Below are 22,019 nucleotides of genomic sequence, written 5' to 3' on the forward strand. Positions count from 1 at the left end.
CAAATTGGGTTTATCCTTACCAAAAACCTCTAAGAGCTCATTCAGCTAGGTCCATCGCAACTTTATTCTTCCTGTCTAGGGCATCCATGGACAACATATGTGCAGCTGCAACTTGAGCCACTTCTCATACCGTTATTATTTACTGCAAACTAGATCTGGTTTTGAGGGGAAAGACCTGCTTTTGGCTCAACCATCCTCGGGAATATCCTTCCTTAGAGCCCTTCCAGGAATTTAGCTAGCTGGGGACTGTCCCAACAGTTGAGGGTAGAATGAAAGTGGACAGGATAAAGAAGCTGTATACTCATAATGTTCCATTTGTGTTGTCCATTTTCACTCTTCAACTCCCCTCCCACCAGCCCCCAACCTTTTCACAATTGATTTCTGGAAGAATGAGAGCTTAACACTGTCCTTGTTGAGCTCCAGATATAGCTTCTGTTAAGAATGTTGTAGTAGTACTTCTGTTCTGTCAAACAGCAAACAAATCTGAAGTATATTGGGTGTTGGTGCATTGTGGGTAAGGGAGAAGCTCTAGCTTTTTTGTGGCCAATAGCTAAAGTAATAGCCAAGTTGATCCAAACCAAACAGTTGAATGAAAATGGACAATACAAATGGAACGTTATGGTGAATACATAACTTTCCTTACTTTGGCCTGTTAATCTAGCTACTTCACCACAAATTGCTCTACAGCATCCTCCTATCTCAGGTGGGGTTCATGATCAACCACAAAAAAAATCTTCCATGCAGCCATCCTAAGACCTAGTTTTTTGGGGGTTGTAGGCTGGACACACACAATGCATACCTACTTAAGAGAAGGTGTATAGCCATACACATTACCACAGCCTTGCCTTTCTCAGCCAGTTCTTTTCCAGAAAAGGTCTTATGGACTGGGGTTCATGGCAGCTATCAGTGTTTCCCTTAGCTTGACTGCATATGAGGAAAATCCATTGGTACTAGAAAATTGTTTGGTCTCTGCACTTGCTTTCTGGATGCTGATTCCCCATCTCAGAAGGGAATTTATGGTGGAAGGTTCAGGTGAAACTCAACCCAAGGCTTCCCTTCACTCCTCCAGCCCCATTTTATGAAATACACGCCTTGAATGAAGCATGATGGACCTAGACAGGCACCCATTGAGTACGGGGCAGATGGTTGGTAATGCTACTAAAGGAGCATATCGACATGAAAGAAATGAGGCCCTCATCCAAGGTCTTTGTTTTCATATCTGTGGAAGTCAGGTAACCCTTGAGTGTTCAGACAACACAGCAGTAATGTGGTACATAAGCAAGGGAGGAGTAGATCTGGCCAATTGTGCAGATTGGCACAGAGCCAAGTACCTTGCTACCCAGAAAAACATGGTGCTCAGTCACCTACATCCCATGACAGGGCAGTGTGCTTGGCACCTGCTTTAAGCAGGTCTTTGGATGATCCTAACGAATGGACCCTGAACAGACAGGTTTTCCAGGGCATTCTTCACTGTTGGAGCACATCTCTGATCCATTTGTTTCAAATACCATCAGACAGCTTCCACTATTTTTGGCCAAGACAACATTAGTTCCCTCCTTTCTTTCTAGCCAGGGTCAAGTACTGCAGACTGCCATAAAGTGGATCTCATCACACAACAGAAAAGGTTACTGCTTCACCCCAATCAATCATCCTCAAACCTAACTGTTATGGGGTTATAATTATACAGGCACCATTTTTGAGGATGTTAAGCTTCAAGGAGCCTACCACTCAGTCTTGCATAACCAAATGGAAGAGGTTCTCTTGTTGCCAAATGGACTTTGCGCCAACCACTCAGACGTGCTATCCATCCTGAAATCAGCATTCTTACATAGAAGGTATATTACTCCATCAAAGTCCATGTGTCTGCAATCTCTGCTTGCTTATCTTAATCTCCTAATGGTGTCCATATCTGAGGTAACTATTCCTTAAAGGGTTCCTGCATATTAGGCCATCTAGAAAGCCCATTACCCCTATTTGGGACCTCAGCTTTACCTTCATTTGAACAGGCAACATTGGCAAACATTGTTTTGCATTTGGAAAACACTTCTGGCCCTTGCTTCAGCTAGGAGAGTGTGAGCTGCAGACCTTCATGGCCATTCCTCCTCTTTTTCCAAAGAGAGGGTGACTGAGCTTAAGCCCTCATTCATGCCTAAAGTAGTGAATGAACTGTCTGTCAGGCCATACACCTATCTACCTGCTTTCCCAAACTACAGAATCAGGAGAGAAAGGATACTGCATTCATTGGACATTCTCAAAACCGCTAAGGTTCTACTTTGACAAAAAAATTCACAAATATGATCAGCTGTTTTTCTTACTCTAAACTGGGCCGACGGATATTCAAGCAAGCCATTGCAAGTTGAATCTCTAAGTTTGTCTGCTTTGTTACTCTCCACATGGCAAGCCCTTGCTCTCATGTCCTCTGTCTTATTCTGCTAGAGCAGTAGTAGCCTCTAGAGCTTTCTACAATCACACCAGGTCCATATTGGAGGCTACCACCTGGTTATCTGTATACACGTTCACTAAACACTACAAGATTGATGCCTTTTCAAGGTCCAGAGCTCCTTCACTAGGTCGGTCCTAGTTGCCCTCTTGGACAGTTCGCTTAACCATCTGACCTTACTTTCCCTTTGGCTCTGGAAATTCCTCATGTTAGGGATACTGCAACAGAGAGTTCATTTTGCACATGGTACAATTGTGAGTTTACCGTAACTGGAGATGTTCTACTGATCACTATTGCAATATTCTTTCCCACCCTCCTTCCCCTCTATACTTTTCTCCTTATTCTTCCTCTTTTCCTATCCAACGGAAACATCCTAGAAGCGAGGGGGCTTTCTTACCTTTCATACTATTCCCCTCTTAGATGACTGTTTTTTCCTGGAACTTCAAGCTGCTGGCTTGGAAGATGGTCTAGGGGATTACACTAATACATCACTTTACATCCCTTCGTTTGTCAACTGAGGTCACACATCGGACATATTAGCTTTGGCACCCAGTCTCAGTTGTGATGACCCATGTGTTGGGAATACTGCAGTAGTGAATAGTAGGACATCTACTGCTATGATAAGTTGTTGCTTAACTGTACTTGTGCAAGTGTTTTTCAAGACTTTAATCTGTATTAGTAAGGCATGTAGTTGCACTTCATAAGCACAATAACTCCATTAATTTAAACAGATGAGCTCTTCTGTTTCAGAGTTCAGTAGTGAATGGATTGACTGTAAACAGGTTCAAAAGTTTCCTTTTGTTTTACACATGTAATCTGTTTTCTGTGCAGTAATAGGTTTTGTAAAGTTATATTTAATAAGTGGGTTAATAAACTTCCTTTTTCAGCTGATGTGATGCTGGTACAGCCAAGGGTGGAGTTCATTCTCTCATTCATTGACCATGTTGCAGCTGATGAGGACCACACAGATGGTGTGGTAGCTTGTGCTGCTGGACTTATAGGGTAAGAATTCTCACTGTCATGATTTCTGTGCTCTGATTTATTTAAAAAAAAATGTTTTTTTGTAGTGACAGCATAATTTATCTTGCTTTTGTGCTGGCTTTGCATTTTTGTTTTTCCATGGATTGGAAGTCAGAGCAATATGTGATCCTGCAAAACCAATGTCTTTTCTCACTTCTAGGTTGTCCTTTAAGTCTGCACTTGAGTGAAAGTCTATCAGCCTCATAACAGGAATGCTAAGGGGAGCAGGCATTCTTGCTGCTGTCATGTGATGCTGTTAAACTAGAACTTTTCTTACTTTTAACTTGTACTATTACTTTCAGTAGTTATGAAGAAATGTAGAGCCACCGTTCCAGACTTGCAAGTGTTTACAAAGAAGTGATGGAGATTCTGTCTGCCTGGACCTTTCACTGTCGTAAACTTCCTGTTTTAAGTATGTCAAGACTGACCTTTTTTACTTAAAGCTGAGATTTCTTTGAAATACTTCAGCTGTCCTTCCTTAAAAGTTTCCATGCAACACTAAGGCACGTCTGTGTTCATTAGATCACCACAACAATAGTATTTGTCAGCAGCTTCCAGCTAACAAGTATCTAGTTTGAGAAATTTGGCTTTTAATGCTGTTAATTGCTGTTTTGGTCAAGTTTTACTTTTTGGCATGGAAACTAAAATTGATCTGCTCCTGAAAAAAGCATAAATAAAAAATCTGTGAGGGAGACCTTTGGTCACAGAACTTTACTTTTTTTGCCTGGGAGGAGCCTCAGGTTTCTTTTTTCAAATACTGCTACTTTCAGAAGGAAGATTTTAGCAAATGTTCATAAGAACCTTAGGGCCCTCTTGGACACAGATCTAGTGGTCTTGATGTAGATGAATTGTATGCTTGGTGGGTCTTGTGCTAGTGGTCATCAGACTTAAAAAAAAAAAAAAAAAAAAAAAAAAAAAAAAAAATGGGTGTCACTTAAAGATCCCTGTGAAGGAAGCAAGTAGACATGTAGCCTTGGACAACCCTGCCAGTGTTGCACAGGCATATAGGTTCATAGGTAGCTGGCTACTGATCTGTAAGGATCTTAAGCCTACCCTTGCGTTGCCATTTTAGTTTAGTCCTTTAATATTTTGTTAAGGCTATATTGGTAGAGATGGCCAAATGGATGTTGGTTTTTTTTTTTTTCAAAACACCAGTTGACAGGTACATTTGCATTTATGCAAAAGTAATCAAACTGTATTAACAAATTAATATTAACAAACATACTTCATATATTGCTATTTATCGTATAAGCGAAGCAGTATTACATAAATTCAATTTCTTGGCCTTTTTTAAACAAACCTCTTTATTAAACCAACAGTCGCACCATATGTAATCATACATTTATATAAATGAAAACCAACCACACTGGCACAATCCTAATGTCCTGTTCCCATGTTGAGGTATTCTTACTGTGGGATCCTCCACCTCAGGTGACCCAAATGTCAGGCTCCAATGCAGAAGCTTAAGCCTGGTTGCTGCCAGGTGTGTGGGACATCACACGCAGAGCCATAAACCAGAGGGCCTTAAATGTGGCATCTGCATGCACAGACACCAGAACTTCTCTGACGCAGTTGAACATCAGATCGATTGCTTCACTCCGCGGTCTTCAAGATGTCTAAAGATAAGTACCTTGTTGGGGAAACCCTTTTTCTTGCTTGAGCTTTGGTTGCTTGCTGTTATTTCTTGGCTGATGCCTACTAGAAAGGGTAAATGTAGGTGCGGATGTCAAATTCCGCACAAAGATTTGCATAAACTTTGTTCTGCTTAGGCCAGGAACATGACCACACCACCTGTAGTATCTGCCAGTTTGTACTGAAAACCCTCTAGTCTGGCAGCCTTACTTTTACCTCGAGAGCCGTAGGTTAAAACGCTTAGCCCTACGTATGGATCCGGAGTCTGCCGTCAAGATGGAGCCACCTAAATAGAAGGCCAGGGTTGTGTAAGGCCTACCGCTTCTGGCCCTCTGTCATCAGACGTTCTGCCAGCCACCGATTTTAGGGGTTAAGGGATGTCTGCTAGAACCAGTGCCTTCAGCGGCTACCCTCGTGGAAGCTGCCTTGGAAACACTGGTAGGCATGTCCTCTGAGGTTGTTCTGACATTGGCTTCGGTTAAGGGGAAACCAGGCTCCACCGGATGCCCGCCCACGGTCCAGGAATCGGAATCCTCACCTGCAGGCCAGATTTCTGATATTAGACCTTCTGTTTCTGCTAAATCTACTCCTGTTAAGAGGAAACAAAAAAACTAAGCATCTGTCTGCTTCCTCTGGGGAAAAACCAGACTGGCATACCTTTTCCCAGTCTTTGCTGCAGGCCTTTATGGGTCTTGGGCCTCTCCTGCTGCCACATTGCCTGCCCTCGGCCCCAGGCCAGCCTCAGCTGTTTCCATCCCTCCTCACACCCAGGTAAAAGACTCCTCTTCCTCCTCCTCAGATGAGTCTGTCACCTGCGCCTCACGGATAGCTTCCCCTTTGGACTACTACTCCCCAGATGAGGCCTCCCTAGAGGGAGATTCTCCTCCTGAAGACTCTTCTTTTTTGGAAACAATTGCTAAAATGAGGGAGTACTTCAAGTGGGATTCAACTCTGCCACAAGTCCAAAGGAAGTATTTTGAATTACTCCAGGTAGAATCACCGTCCCCCTCGGCTATCCTTCCTGTGACTCCAGCCTACCTAGATGCATTTGCATCAGCCTCAGACACCAGAATCTCAGCCACAGCTCCCAAAAGACCTGACCGATTTTACGAGGTCCCTGATGAGCACAAATTCCTCAAAGCCACCTATGGCAGATCCTGCAGTTATTGCAGTGGCCCCTGACGGTCAGACTTGTACCTTCCTCCTCCTCCTTGCCATCAGAGGACAGCATGGACAGACTGGGGAAAAAGATGTATACATCTTAAACACTAGCTTTTAGGGCCATCAATTACCAGACCTGCATGGTCAAATATGTCCTAGATTTGGTCTCTCGGGCATCTTCCTTGCTGTCATCCATGCCGGACTCTCCTAACAAATCTCTGGTAGCATCTAAGCTGTCCTTGGCATCTCAGGTTGCCAGACGCTGAAGTGCAGCTACGATGCAGCTGAGGCCTCTGCTAGGTCTACAGCTTCAGCTTCCATTCTGCTCAGGTACTCCTGCTTTAGGCTTCAGCCCCTTCCTGAAGATTTTGGAAGCACCATTGGACAAAAAAATTACTGTTTGGCAAACTGTCTGCTGAACTGTTTAAAAAGCCTCCAGGAAAAAAGTAAGGAGCTTCAGGACCTAAAACACTTGCTGGTCTCTCCAGTCCCTAAATTTTACAGGAGCTACCCTGCTAAAACCTGTCAGAAAACCCAGCTCCATCCACCTCGTCCACTTCTAGGCACACACAAGGGTTCAGGAAGCCACCCTACCCAAGTACAGCCCCTCAACCTACCACTAGGCAGCCCTTTCAAGACAAAATGTGTAACTGCCTCAGCCATCTCCTCTCATCCCACTTCTGTCTTCCCCTCTGGAAAAAAGTCACTTCAGATTGCTGGGTGCTGGCAATAGTGGAAAAAGGATACTTCATGTCCTGGCAGGAAAAGCCCTTTCCCACCAGGCATTCCCTTCCCTCCCAAAAACCAGCTGCACCTAATTCCCCCGGGTTATCAAAGAACTGCCCAAAGGGAGGGGGTTTTACTCCAGGCTATTGATGGTACCAAAAAAGGATTGGCCCTTGGCGGCCCATCCTGGGTTTATCCTTCCTAAATCTTTCTGAAGGTCCCTTCCTTCAGAATGCTATCAGTACAAAGCCTTCTTCCACTATTGCCACCCAAAGCTTTCGTGGCCACTTGGGTCCTGAAGGAGTCATACCTTCACATTCCCATCCAATCAAACTACAGAAAGTATTTTGCATTTTGCTGGGCCCTTTTCACACTTTAAGTTTACTACCTTGCCCTTTGGTTCATCTACTGCACCAAGAGTCTTCAGAGTGCCTACCCCCAGCAGTAGGCTACTGCAGAACAAAACATCCAAGCATGTCCAGAGGTCAGCTTCAGGTGTACTCTCCAGTTCATCTGGTGGAATTGGGCATCCTGAGGCAGTGTCACAACTGCCTCATGTATACAGACAACCCTCTCCTCTTACCTCTAGACACAAACACTTGAGATGCAAATACACAGCCAGACTGGAGGCTAAGCGCTCTCAACCCATGACGAACAGTCAGGAGGAGGAGAGACACACTAGCATCACACCACCAGTCACACATGGATCTACAAAACAAGCACCGGCAAAACATACACACAAATACACAAAAACATATTCGGAGGCACTAGGTACCAGTCTGAAAAAGAAAGTGCCCTCCAAAGCAGACAAGCAAGCAACCTGCACCTCCAAACGCAAGCCAGAAAACACACAATTCACCTCAGCAGTGTGCCTCATGACAGCCCCTAAGGCAAAACACCATACCCAGCATGCTAGTAATAGGAGACTCTATAGTAAGGCACACAGATGTTCCACTCACCAGACTGAACAAGGAGAGAGGTTACTGTCCGCTGCCTGTTGGTGCTAGGATCTGCCACATAACACAGGCACTTGGGTTGCTCCAGAAAAAGTAAACGTATGACGCTGTCATTGTACATGTTAGTGTGAATGATCTAAGACGTACCTCCCTGGACTGCATGAAAGGAGACATTGAGGAGCTCTCTGATCATGTAGCCCAAGCTGGTATGACCCTGACCTTGAGTAACATACTACCTTCACCTAGAATGATACCACAATACAAAGACAAAATTATCAGTTTCAACAATTGGCTAAGCTTCTGGTGTCATTCTAAGGGGATCCAGTGTCTGCCTGGGATGACATGATAGACAAGCCTCGCTGTTTCACCAGAGATGGTTTGCACCTGTCACCCCTAGGCTTTTGAATACTGGCCAAGGCTCTTGCCGTCCCCATAGTGCCTTTTTTAGGTAAGGCTCAAAGGGCAAACCAACCACCGTAACCAGCACAGGTAACCAAAAACTAAGGATAATGCTACTCAACGCCAGAAGTCTCTACCTCAAAATGCACGCACTCGAGGCACTCCTCAGTATGGAGAAAATCGATGTTTGTGCAGTGATGGAAACCTGGTTCAAGGCTCCAGAGAGCACCCCAGCACTACCAGGTTCCAATTCATATCATACCTTCCGGCCTCAGTTACCAGATCGCAGTACAAAGAGCGGAGGTGTATCCATTTTCATCAAGGATACCCACTTCTCCAGGTTAGTGGCGCAGCATGATGCCCCAGAGATCATCCATGCGCAACTATCAGCAGGCAAAGCCACATTTCAAGTCGTAGCCTGTTAAAGATCGCCCACCATGTCCCAAGATGCTCACTCAGCATTCCTTGAGGCATTGGAAAATGTAAAGGTCCTACCCAACACCATAATTTTGGGTGATTTCAACTACCCTGGTATAGACTGGGTGAACTACCAAAGTTTTAACTCCTGTGCCCAGCGGTTCATAGAATTTATAAATTCAAATGCCCTTGAACAACTGGTATGTTCTACCACTAGAGGGGACAACATATTGGAATTTAGTAATCACAAATATGGGCGCCCATTGTACCACACCAGTTATCACTCCCTCTCTGGTCAGATCAGACCACACACTGATAACCATGGACGTCCTCACCCCTCCACCTCCCCCTGTCAAACCATCGTAAAAAACCTTTCCAAAGCAAACTTCAAACTACTTGTGTCAGAAGTGGAAAGATTCACTATTCCCTTGCAGAAGGATAATGATATCCAGGATGCAGAATCCTACACCAAGGCACTTTATATACATCTTCAGGATTGCATGGACCGTGCTATCCCAAATAAAACCAAGACTCCTTCCTCAAGCAAGAAGAAACCAGTCTGGTGGACCCCAGCCATAAGCAAACTATACGATAAAAGGAGGAGACTTGTACAAAAAAGGACAAATCTCAAGTAGAAAAATCATCCATTGATCAGCATTAGTAAGAAACTGAGGGCCCTCATCGTCAACTAAAGCCAGTTTCGAAAAGAAAGTTGCCAAGGATAACCATAAGGCCTTCTATGGTTATGTCAAAACCCTAAATGGCAATGCTCAGGTCAGTTCTGAGCTAGTACAAAATGGAACAAAATACACTGACCCGACTGACATTGCCAACATCTTGGCCGATAAGTTCAGTGCAAATTTCTCCCCCCACCACCACCTACAGGGCCTATTACTATTCCAGGGGATTGTGTAACTCCAATTATTACTGATACGTTGGTTAATAAGGCTCTGTCTAAAGCTAAAAACACTGCCTCCATGGGACCAGATGGTGTCCCGGGCTGTGTCATACGCGAGCTCCAAAATGAATTAACCCCGCATCTGAATACCCTGTTCAGTCTCAGCCTCTTGACAGGATATGCGCCCATAGAGTGGCGCACAGCAACGGTGGTTCTGCTGCATAGGGGTGGTCCCACAACCGACCCTGGGAACTACCGTCCAATAAGCCTGACCAGCCTGATCTATAAGGCAATGGAGCAAATCATTATGGAACTCATAAATGGAGAGATTGGGAACCTCCAAACACTTGACCCCACACAGTTCGGCTTAGTCAAGGGCAGATCATGCCTCCTGAACCTGGTGGACTTCTTTGAGACAGTTACTCAGGCTATAGATAAGGGAAAGGAGGTGCACACTGCTTACCTTGACCTTGCTAAAGCATTTGACACCATTCCACATTCTGGTATTACTGATAAACTCACCAACCTGGGCATAAACCCTTACGTCACAAGATGGATCGCAAACTGGCTCTCGGACAGATCCCACAAAGTAAGAGTAGCGGGATCTATGTCTGAATCCAGACCAGTAACGAGCGGTGTGCCTCAAGGCTCTGTCATAGGACCCCTCCTGTTTGGCATATACTTCTTAGAAGTACAGGCAAGCACTGAAGGGCTGTGGCTGACCAAGTTTGCAGATGACTGCAAACTGGGTGCTATAATAGTCTCCGGCCGACATGGATATCCTCCAGAAGGGCCTTAATGAGACTTGATGCATGGTGTCAAAGCCATGGTCTCAAGCTAAATGTTAAATGTGTAGTAATCCCCTTTGGGAAAAAGAGTACCCGCCAACTACCACATAGGAGGCAACCCCCTAAAATCTGAAAAAGTAATAAGGGATCTATGGACCCAAGTAAATGGTCAGCTTTCCTTTGATAACCATGTTGCCAAGGTGGTTAGAAAATCCTGTGTGACCCATCTGATCATGAAAGGGTTCGCATCAAGATCTAAGGATGTAGTGGTGCCCCTCTACTCTTCCCTCATCAGACCCATTATTGAGTACAATGCACCAATTGGAATGTACCTGGCTAGGCATCTCCAGCAGCTGGAGAGACCACAGAGGGTACCTCACTAAGAGGATTACTGGCCTCAAATAGTTGCCCTATGCAGCACGATTGAAAAAACTAAAGCTTTTCTCTGTTGCATACTGCCTTCTCAGAGGCGATCTCTGTCTAACATACAGAGCCATGTCCAACCCAGAACTGTTGAACATGGTCCATCTTAGCAAAACCAAATCTACTCGAGCTGCACGCTCTAGGGATATAAACCTCAGCACAACAATGAATAGAACATGCTGGAGGGATAGATTCCCTTCGCAAAGACTTCCCTTGCTGTGGAACATGGTCCCTATCTACATAAGAGCCCCTCACTATTCCTCTTCAAGAGGAACTTTGACGAGTGGATGGGTAACAAAGTTCACACCAGAGATCATACCAACAGCTCTACTAGATAGGGGCCAAGGGTACAAGCTGCTAGACCAAGGGCATATGGAACTAACCAAAGGGGCGGTGAATACCGCACAACGTGGCTGGCCTAATATATGCCTTAGGGCAGATACCCAGTACCTACCTATGAACCTACCCATACCTAGATGGTGACCTTGTTTTAGCAGAAGTGGAAGTTAACTCTCAGGAATCTACTTATGTGAAGTTGTTAAATCTCGCCGTTTATTCTCACTGATGGGTTCGGAGCCGATCCTCAGCTCCGACACGGCCGATAGCAAAGCTCAAGGTTTGCCAGTAGCTCGAGGCCAAGCCCCTTATCCCACAGTGCACTGCTGGAATTACCTGAGATCTTGTTTGCTGCGGCAAGAGAGATCTCGGTGATCCATTCAGCTCTGACCATATTTTTGCTAAATCGCAAGTTTAAAAAAATTCTTTCTCCCTTTTTTGATATATTCTCTATTTAGTCTGTGTTTCTCATTAAAATTCTATAGTTATAAGCAGGTTAGATTGTAGTAGATAGTGCCCTGTGTTGGCTTAGTTCCTTAGAGTGTTGGGCCTTTTGTCAGCCCTATTAAGATTTAACAAATTTCTTCTTGTTAGTATTTTAGTTTGGGCCTAGTTAGCCTTGTATTTAACCTCTACATGTTAATTTTGTGGTATGCCTGTTTCAAACTTTGAACATGTCTGATAAGAGGGAAAAGTCTCATCCCAAATCGGGGTTTAAGAAATGTCCGTCACTGACTGGCATGTCCCATGTGTTTACTGTCTGGGGGCTAAACACCTTCAAAACTCTTGCAGTATTTGCCACTCTTTTTCCTCTAGGGTTCCCTTAAAGAGAAGGAGAAAACATATTGATAGGGGGTTGCTGCAGCATACTTTCTGAGGCGTTTGGTAGCCAGGAATGTGCTAGCACTTCACAATCATCTAAATCTTCAGGAGATTCTAAAGTTACCAAGTAGGCAAAAAGATTAGAGGGTACATGGTCATCGGTTCCACAGTCCTCAGAGCCGAGTGTCCCTTTGGTTCGGAGCCAGCTCCCAGTCTTGGAGCCAGTCTCTGAGGTTCCCTCATCTCCTCTGCTCCAGTCAGCACCTTCGGTGCATTCCTCTAAGTCTTGGTCAGCCTCTCAGATATGGATTGGCTAGTGCAGAAGCTTCCACGGGCACCAGGACTTGCTAAATTGTTGTCGGCCCCGACCATTTCGTCGGAGCCAAAGACCATTCAACCGGACTTGGCTACTCCTCCAAGCCGTACTGGACTCTCTGAGTCGAAGGAGCCCAAACCGATAGTTGTCGAACTTACGGAACAGAGACCCGCACCTGTTACCTGTTCCATCTCCCTGGATGTCCTCTGCGCCGACAGAGGACGCTAGGAGCAGACACTCTCCTGTCTGGTCCGGGGAGGATAGTCAGACTGATTTGTCTGTGCAGACTCTTCCTCTCTAGGCTTCGGCTTGGATGAGCTCTGCTCCTACCTCGGGCTGTGAGCCCAAGGTTTTAGTGCGGGAGGATCAGACGGTCCCTCTGGATTAGTCTACCCCTTCTTGTCGGAGCCATGGTGCTTTCGATGCCAGTTTGGGCTTCCTTCTCCCCTCGAGCACCTGTCCGCTTCTATGTCTACCAGTCCCCCTAAGCGTAGAGACCCTGAGCCTCAAGTAGCCCCACAGGGCGCCCCCTGTTCTTCTGAGACTTCCCAGATCTCCCCACTGAGGAGGTACCCAGGAAGAGACTGTGCAAGAGGAGGCACTTGGACTCCCCACAGGAGTTTGACATCTGACAGACTTGGATGAGTCAGAAAGGTCCCCTCGATCCCCCTCTGAGGATATCTCCTTTGCGGAGATATTAGAGATCCTGAGTCAAAGGGGCGTTTGGCAGTCCAAAACCCCTACCGAGGATGAGCCAGTGCTCTTGAAGGCTTTTGGGTCTCAACTTTCCACTTTGGTATCTCCACCTTACGATGAGCTCATGGAGCTGATCTCTCCTAAGGCATGGGACTCACCAGAGGCCATGGAACCTGTCCCTCGGAAGCTGAATAAGTTCATCTCTGCCCCAGTGGACAAAGCCTTTTTGACCAAAGGAGTGCCTGTTGATGCCATGGTGCTAGCTGCAGCCACCAAAAAGGAAGTGTCTGAAACATCCGCATCTATCCATCCTTTTAACAGATTCTAGGATCATGGATGGATATGGGAAACGCATGTTTAGTTCAGCGACTTTTTCTCTGCGATCGTTGAACTATTTAACCCATTTCACGAGACTACAAAGAGATTATCTGAAAGAGCTAGGAAATGCTCTCCAGGGTACGGTAGCTGCAGGGGTTGCCGACAAAGTCAACACAGCTCACTGCCCTAAACTCGTTTGTGAACTCGTTCATGTGTCTCATATCTTATGCAGCTGATGGTTCGAGTAGAGCCGCTAGCTCAGGCATTGCTCTGCGGAGACCAGCCTGGATCAGTCTGTTCCTTTGCGTAGCCCTTTAAGTCTTCCTTTATCAACACCCCATTTGATGGCTCGTCACTGTTTGGGCCTAAAGTAAAGGAAACTTTAACCAGGTGTGAGCAGGAAGGCAAGACCCTATCTGCCGTTGGAGTTCGTTTTTCTACCCCTACTCGGCCCTATCCCAAGGGCGGATAAATGTGGCTCCGAAAAGCACAGTGAGCCTTTCAGGACACACTTGGAGAAACCCCCTCTAGAGGCAGAGGAGGGGGTTAGAATGGAAGACGCTGCCTGTGTGGCAGAGGGGGTCCTGCAGCAACAGGGTGACTCTGGTCAGCCCTACCAGCGCTCCTGAAAGGAGGCCCGGCTGTCCGACTCTGGAGGCAGTCAGGGGTCGCTTATCTTTGTTACCCAGAAGCCTGGCTAAACATAACATCGGATACATGGGTACAAAGCATCATTTCCAGAGGATATTTCATACCATTCTCTTCCCCTCCCACTCCTGTAAACAGAATCCCAGATGTTCCACCCAGTCTCAGGGAACAAGCAATCGTAGAGGTCCAGAAATTGCTAGAAAGTCATCTAACCAGCCCCAGCAGACCAAGTTGGATTCGGAACTTACTCGAGATTCTTTTTGGTACCAAAGAAAACCGGGGACTGGTGACCTATCTTGGACCTCAGCAGACTCAACCAATTTGTAAAGAAAGAAGTTCCGAATGGTCACGCCTTAGTCCATTCTTCCCTTCCTAGGGAAAGGCGATTGGATGTGCTCCTTAGATCTCAAGGATGCGTACTATTACATAAAGATGAACGGACGCTCCAGGGATCACCTGCGTTTCCGGCTGGGAGTCGATCATTACCAGTTTCGAGCCCTTCCTTTTGTTCTCACTACAGCCCCCAGAGTGTTCAAATGCATGGCAGTGGTCACGGCTCACCTGTGGCATCTAGGATTCCAGGTGTTTCCCTACCTAGACGATTGGCTCCTCACTGCTACCACCAAGCATCAATTAACTCAGACAACACAATATACTCTGACACACTGCCATCAATTAGGCATTGCAATCAACTTCGAAAAGTCTGCCTTATCGCCATCGCAGCATACCGTTTTTATAGGAGCAGAGTTAGATACCTCAACCACCACTCTACGTCTTCCAATCAAGTCTCACTTCTTCGCCAACCCGTCATCTCACTGGTGTCAAAGAAGAAAGCTACAGCAGCAGAGGTCTTGAAGGTGCTAGGTTTGATGGCAGCAGCAATCCTGGCTATACCACTCGCAAGGATGCATATGCTAATCCTTCAATGGCTCCTTTTCGCTCATTGGTCTTACCAAAAGCTACCGATGCACCACATCATTCTCATCACAGATTCTTGCAAGAGAGACCTTCGGTGGTGGTTCACGTCTGTTCATGTCACAATTCAGTAGACCCTTTGTCGTCGTCGTCCCCCATTAGCTATTGTGACCACGGACGCTTCCCTGATAGGGGGGACATGGTCAGGGAAAGACTCCCCAAGGCACATGGATGGATCAAGAGTCACATCTGCATATCAATGTTCTGGAGTTGAGAATGGTACTATTGGCATTGCAGAACTTTCAGGACTCTCTTCCTCTGGGGACAATTGCAATTCAGACTAATGACATGTCAGTGGTCTGGTACTTGAACAAACAAGGCGGAACCAAGTCTTGCCCCCTTTGTCGAGAAGCCCTCAGGGTATGGCAATGGGCTGTGTCGTCCCACCATTTTCTGATAGCAACGCACATCCTGGGGAAATCCAACGTGATAGCGGACAAGCTGAGCAGGGCAATACTGTGCCTCACGAGTGGTGTCTCAACCAAGTTGTGGATTTGATTTTCCACAAATGGGGCCAGCCTTGCTGCGGCCTTTTTGCCAGTCACATAAATACCAAATGCAGAAACTACTTTGCCCTAATACCACCTCCAGGTCATCATTCCCCGAGAGATGCACTCGTACACGATTGGCCTCCGGGGCTCCTATATGCTTTCCCACCTATTCCATTGATACCCAAGGTTTTACAGAAAGCAAAATTGCTGGGAAGGACAGTTATCCTCATAGCCCCCCTACTGGCCTCGACAGATTTGGTTCCCCTTCCTTCACCATCATTTGCTGGAGGATCCATGGATCCTGGACCCAGTTCCGGACCTTCAGGCACACCCGTCAGGGGACCTCCACCCTTCACTGCAGTCCCTAAAACTGACTGCTTGGCTATTCCACTTCCCCTAATTGCCAGGCTTCATTCACAGTCAGATGCAAGACGTATCCTTTTGTCTTCTCACAAGCCATCCACCAGGAAACTGTACCGCAGTAAGTGGAACAGTTTCTCAATTTGGGCCAATGTACAGAAAATTTACCCTTTCCGAGCTCCCCTTTCGTCCATTTTAAAATTTTTGGAAAGGTTTTTAAGGAAGGAGCAGCAGCTGCTACAGTTAGTCCAGTTAGCCGCCATATCAAATTTCCAACTTGGATTCGATGGGTTGAATGTTATGGGCTATAAGTTATCCAAGGCTTTTCTTAATGGTGCTTTTCACTTGAGTCCATCTGTCAAAATCCCTTATTCTCTCTGGAGTTTGAATTTTATGCAGTCTCAAATAATTCTCCCCCCTTCGAACCAGCATCTTCTTGTGATCTCAAATATTTGTCCTAGAAGACTATATTTCTAGTAGCCATTACTTCTGCCTGCAGTAAGTCAGAACTTCAAGCATCATCTATCAGACCTCCTTACATGATTTTCCATGCTGAGAGAGTATCTCTCAGAACAAACCCCTCCTTTTTGCCTAAAGTGTGTTCTGAATCCAATATCAATCAGGTCATTGAGTTGCCAGTCTTTTTTCCCAACCACTCTTAAATTGGAATACATGCTGCACAGACTTGATGTACACGGACAGCTCAGATTCTATCTTGATAGAACTAAGGATATTAGAAAATCAGAAACTTTTCGTATCCTTTTCGGAGGCCAGAAAAGGTAATCCAGTGGCTACAACAACCCTATCTTAATGGTTCAGATTGTATGTACTTAGTTTATGCAAATGCAAACATGCCATTGACACACAAACCTAAGGCTCATTCTACCAGAGCCGTTTCTATGTCTTCTGCCTTTCGAGCTAAATTGCCCCTTGACAGTGTTTGTGCTGCAGCCACTTGGTCTAAGCCTCATACCTTTATCGCGCATTATAAAGTAGATAAGGCTTCCAGGGATGGGTCTTCCTTTGGTTACATGGTACTGAAAAACATACTTCCATGAGCCACCCAAGATTGAGGGTGCTAGGGACGCTACCCATCAGTGAGAGTAAATGGCGAGATTTAACAAATTCACAAAAGTTATGTACTCACCATAACGTTCCATGTGGGTTGTTTCTCTCCTTTTATTCTCACGTCCCTCCCTCCTTCCCCCTCCTGGCTGACAGTTGACTTGGAGGCTAGTACCATCCTGGTTATTCAATACTACTTCCCCTTTGGGAAGTGCTTTCTTGTAGAAAAAGAAAAAAAAGAATGGGTATATATACTCGCAGCAAACAAGATCTGAGGTAATTCCAGCAGTGCATTGTGGGATAAGGGGATTGGTCTCGAGCTACTGGCAAACCTTGAGTTTTGCTATTGGCTGTGTCAGAGCCAAAGATTGGCTCCAAACCCATCAGTGAGAATAAAGGCGAGATAAACAACTCACATGGAACGTTATGGTGAGTACATAACTTCATTTTCACCATGTCCCTATTCCAGAGTTTGGGGTTCACTGTCAATCTGGCAAAATCGTCCCTCACTCCAGCCTAAAGAGAGAAGGATCCAGCAAGTAACAAAACCCAGGATTTCCCCTACAACCCACCAGCCCAATACAATACATGCACATGGATGCCTCCAATCTAGGGTGGGGAGCAACTATGAATGGCTTGAAGGTGCAGACTCAATGGGAGCCCTCCCTTCAGAAAATGCATATCAACATCGGGAGATGACTGCGGTCCATCTAGCCCTGCAAGCCTTTCTCCCTGTTAGGCAGCCAGGACCCTTCTAAATTTTCACAGACCACACAAATGATGTGGTACATCAAATGGGGGAACCAGGTCTTGCCTGTTCTGCAGGCTAGCAATGCAGGCATGGGAGTTAGCCTCTCAGCACATCACTGCAGACAGTCTATATTCCATCCCAGGGCAACCATCCGGTGGATGTCCTTGGCAGATCCTTCTCACTGCATCAAGAATGGATGTTGCACAGATGCGTTCTTAAGACATTGTCCGCCAGTGGGGCACACCTCAAATGTATCTATTTACCTTCTCAGAACTGACAATTGCAGCTTTTCTGCTACAGGGATCCTTCCCCAGTAGCCTGGAGAGTAGATGCTTTCTCCATTTTTTGGAGGGGACTGTTCCTTTCTGGATGAGTGGGAAGGGGAGGGAAGACATAGTCGCTCTTAAAATAGTCCTTTTTAAAATCCAGAGCGACAAGCAAAGAATCTGTGGTGACTCCCTACTGGCCAAGGCAGCATTGGTTCCCCCTTCAGTCTTTTGCCAAGGGCAGTCCACAAGTTGCCTCACAAGTTTGACCTGATCACACAACAGAAGAGATCTCTCATTCACCCACACGTGGAGGTGCTCTGCTTAATCCTCTGGGTGAAACTCTTGATCCCCTTCAGACACTGGTACATGAATGTGCTATCAATCGTGCAGGAGGCCAGGAAACCCAATGCCAGGAGGTCCTATTTATCCATTTGGAAAATCTTTTCCCTTTGGTGTCTCCAAAGACAAAGGGACCCCTTCCAAGCGGGTGTTCCTCTAGTCTTTGCCTGCAAGAGCTCATAAAATCAGGCCTTTCATATTCTTCAGTGAAGGTCCACTTGTCTCCCATCTTTGCCTTACCTCTGGACCCACCTCTGTTTTCCAGGTTGGATGTCAGACTATTCTTAAAAGGGGTTCTCCACGTTAGGCCACCAAAGAAACCCGATGTTCATGTTTCACTGTTGCAGTCAATACATTTGGGGTTATCCTGCTGGAAGGCGACCCGCAGTCGGCCCGAGTTCCAAAGTCTTGGTCCGGCGTCTGTTGCTGTCTCCTCTTCCTGATGTCAGTGCGCCAGGGGTATAAAAGTTGCAACCGACGCCATTTTCTCCAGTCTTTCTTGCCACGCGGTGCCCGAAGCAAAAGCAGTTTGCAAGTGCCAGTCGGCCGACTCTTGAGATTTTCAAAATTAAGTTTCAAAACCGAAGTCTTCAATAAAGCTAAGTACCCCGTTGGGGAAACTTTTTCTTGCTCCAGACCGATGTCAGTAAAAGTTAATAATTGTATTTCTTGTGGGAAGCAAATGCCTCATAAGGACTTTCACTCTTACTGTATTCTTTGCCGAGGCCCTGACCACGACGTTACTAGTTGTCGGTTTTGTGCTAGATTGAATAAACGAACTATTAAACGTCTGTTTGATTTTGCTTTACATTATTTTGGACGAAGGTTTAATTACATGATGCCGTCGGAACAACCGACGACCGGAATTTATAAAACGCAAAGACAAAAGGACAGGCATCAGAGGTCCAAAACAGACGACGAAGCCAATTCTAGGCCAGTCGCCGGTTCTCAGTGAGGTGCTTTCGCAGCCCCTGACACCCGCTACCTCAGAGCCACAGGCCGTAACCGGCAGCCACGTGGAGACACCGAGGCCTGTGGAAACTCAAGGTATTGGGCATACAGAAACTATTCCCTCAGATGGGTCCGGAGCCGCTGAACAGGCATCGGCTTCTGAGGGTGTTTTCAGACCTTCACAGCTTACAATTAAGCCCACTACAGCAGCCAAAAACACCATTAAAGGCAAGGAAACAAGTACAGCATTCTCAAGAACAGTCATCCATGCCAAAGAAACGGATGCTTAAAATGGCCAAAGACCTAATTACCTTAATCAGGGGGTCCCATCCCCCTCCTGACAAAAGGCCTAGGCAAGACACTGATTATGACTTCTCTGACCAGGTTTCCATTTCCTCTGATTCCTCTTCTGATCAGGGATATTCTTTCCCTCCCTATGAGGACTCTGATGCAGAAGAGTCCATACCTTCAGCCTTCTCCGCCTGAGGATCATTCTTTTGGGGAAACCCTGCACACCATGAGGGAGCATTTCCATTGGGAGAGCCAGGATTATTCTGAATCCAAGAAAAGGCTCAGAGACTTCCTCTTATTGCCTCAGCACAGGCCCCTGGCTTCCCCCCAGTGCTTTATATTGATGTTTTTTCTGAATCCAGTCTGTCGTCTGATTCTATACCCCCTGCACCAGTCAAGCCAGACAGGTACTACAGAGTCTTTGACTCTCACAAATGTCTTTACAAAAACCCCGCTGCAGACCCTGAAACAATTTCCCTGGGTCCTAAAGGGGTTAAGGCTTTTACTGCTAAAAATCCTGTCCCCTCTCATTAGGGATTCCAGAGCTCTGGACTGATGGGGGGGGGGGGGAGTTTACACTTCTGCTACTTTAGCTGTAAGAACTTTAAACTGTCAGTTTCACATGCTTAAATACCAACAGTACCTCATGTCTTTGTTAAAGCAAACAGTGGTTTCAAATACAGAAGGTTCTGACAGTAAGGAAATGCAGGATTTATTGCATGCAGTTGAACAAGTAGGAAAGCATACTCTGCAATGTGGTTTTCATTCATCAGAGGCTTCTTGTAGAGCTGCAGTTACAGGCTCTATTATTCGAAGGCATGCTTGGTTGAAAACGAAGTTTACATGACCGTGTTAAAGTAAAATTACTGGATGCACCATTACAGTATGATACTTTGGTGTTAAGGCAGAAGAGGTGTTAAAGAAAATGGAGAATAAAGCAAAGTCAATGCAGACAGTGAAAGATTTCTTGCAGGTTCAACCACCTAGATTTAGCAGAAACTGGCCTTCAAAAAATTGGTCCTTTCCAGTGTCAGGCCATGAAGAGGCAGATAGACGCCCAAGAGGCAGATCTCAACCCCAAGGCACCTACAGACCTAAGCAATGGGGTGCTTCCGCCCCCAACAGAGCGGAAGACAAATCCCAACCTTATAGGAAACGGTCCCAATGACTTCCCTCTTCAATTGCCAAGCACTTACCTCTTGACAGCACCCCTAGGGGGAAAGCTAGCACTTTTCTCAAAAAATTGGCACATGATCACCCAGGACCAATGGGTGTTGAATATTATTTCTCAGGGTTACAGGTTCCACTTCCACACACTTCCAAAACCAAAAGGTATGCCAGACCTGCCACAAAACCAATGGGCAGAGGCACAAAAACAGATTGCTGCTCTTATGGATACGGGAGCTATTCAAAAAGTTCCACAGCAAGAACACGGACAAGGATTTTACTAAAGACTTTTCTTAGTACCCAGAAAGGACAAAGCCTGGAGACCAGTACTGGACCTGTCAATACTAAACACTTTCCTGGATGTTCCAAAATTCAAAATGTAAACACTACAGCAACTTCTACCCATGCTGGGCAAGAAGACTTGGCTAGTTACTTTGGACCTCAAGGAGGCATACCTGCATGTCCCCACCAGACAATCTTGCAGAAGATACCTCAGATTCATAGCAGGCTCAATGCATTACCAATTCTCTGCACTGCCCTTTGGCTTATCTACTGCGCCCAGGGTCTTCACAAAGTGCCTGGCACCAGTAATTGCATTTTGCAGACAAAAAGGAATTCAGATGTATCCCTACTTGGACGACTGCCTTATTCAAGCAGAGAGCAAGGACATTCTTCTAAAGCATCTGGCATTTGTAAAAAGATTGCTAATTTGCCTAGGGTACACAGTAAACGAAAATAAATCAAAATGAGTGCCCTCTCAAAAGATAATATTCCTGGGTGCAAGCTTAAATACAACTGCCCAGATGGCTTATCTCACGCCAGACAAACAAAGGCAACTGACTCCTTACTTTCAAATGATGGCAACAAAAACCCAGCTCCCTGCAAAAAAATTCTGCAGGCCTTGGGCTTCATGGCATCGTGCATTCTACTAATTCCATATGCAAAACTGCATATGAGGAAACTACAATGGTATCTGGAAAGTGTCTAGACTCAGCATTGTCACAGCCTGGAGACGATCATAACTTTAATTCCCTGCCTTCAACAGGAGTTTTGATGGTGGGCCCAGGCCTGTCACCGCAACAAGGGATAGCCTTTCACTTTACCCACAGCCAGGCAGACAATAACGGATGCTTTGGATTATACCTGGGGGGCACATATGGCAGGAAAATGTATTCAGGGCACGTGGACCAAGGAAGAAATGCATCTTCACATCAATCAAAAAGAGATGCTAGCTGTACAGAATGCCCTGACAGCTTTCAAGGACCTAATACATCTAGGACAATTATTAATAAAGACTTACAATACCACAGTTATGTGGTACATAAACAAGCAAGGGGGCACACATTCTTCCCCCTTATGCAGAC

At 45.9% G+C, this 22,019-nt stretch overlaps 1 protein-coding gene across 1 annotated transcript in view; it reads left to right on the forward strand.

The window, feature by feature from the left end:
• The window catches only part of KPNB1 (karyopherin subunit beta 1), a 2,271,876-nt gene that overhangs the window by 2,171,097 nt on the left and 78,760 nt on the right, over positions 1 to 22,019 (forward strand). Inside the window, exon 20 of the mRNA XM_044055271.1 lies at positions 3,328 to 3,442. Within this exon, the coding sequence (XP_043911206.1) occupies positions 3,328 to 3,442 (115 nt within the window). The remainder of the gene's footprint in view (positions 1 to 3,327; positions 3,443 to 22,019) is intronic.

Source organism: Protopterus annectens, chromosome 13.part0 (genome assembly GCF_019279795.1).
Source record: "Protopterus annectens isolate FY-2018-M chromosome 13.part0, PAN1.0, whole genome shotgun sequence".
Lineage (NCBI taxonomy): Eukaryota > Metazoa > Chordata > Ceratodontiformes > Protopteridae > Protopterus > Protopterus annectens.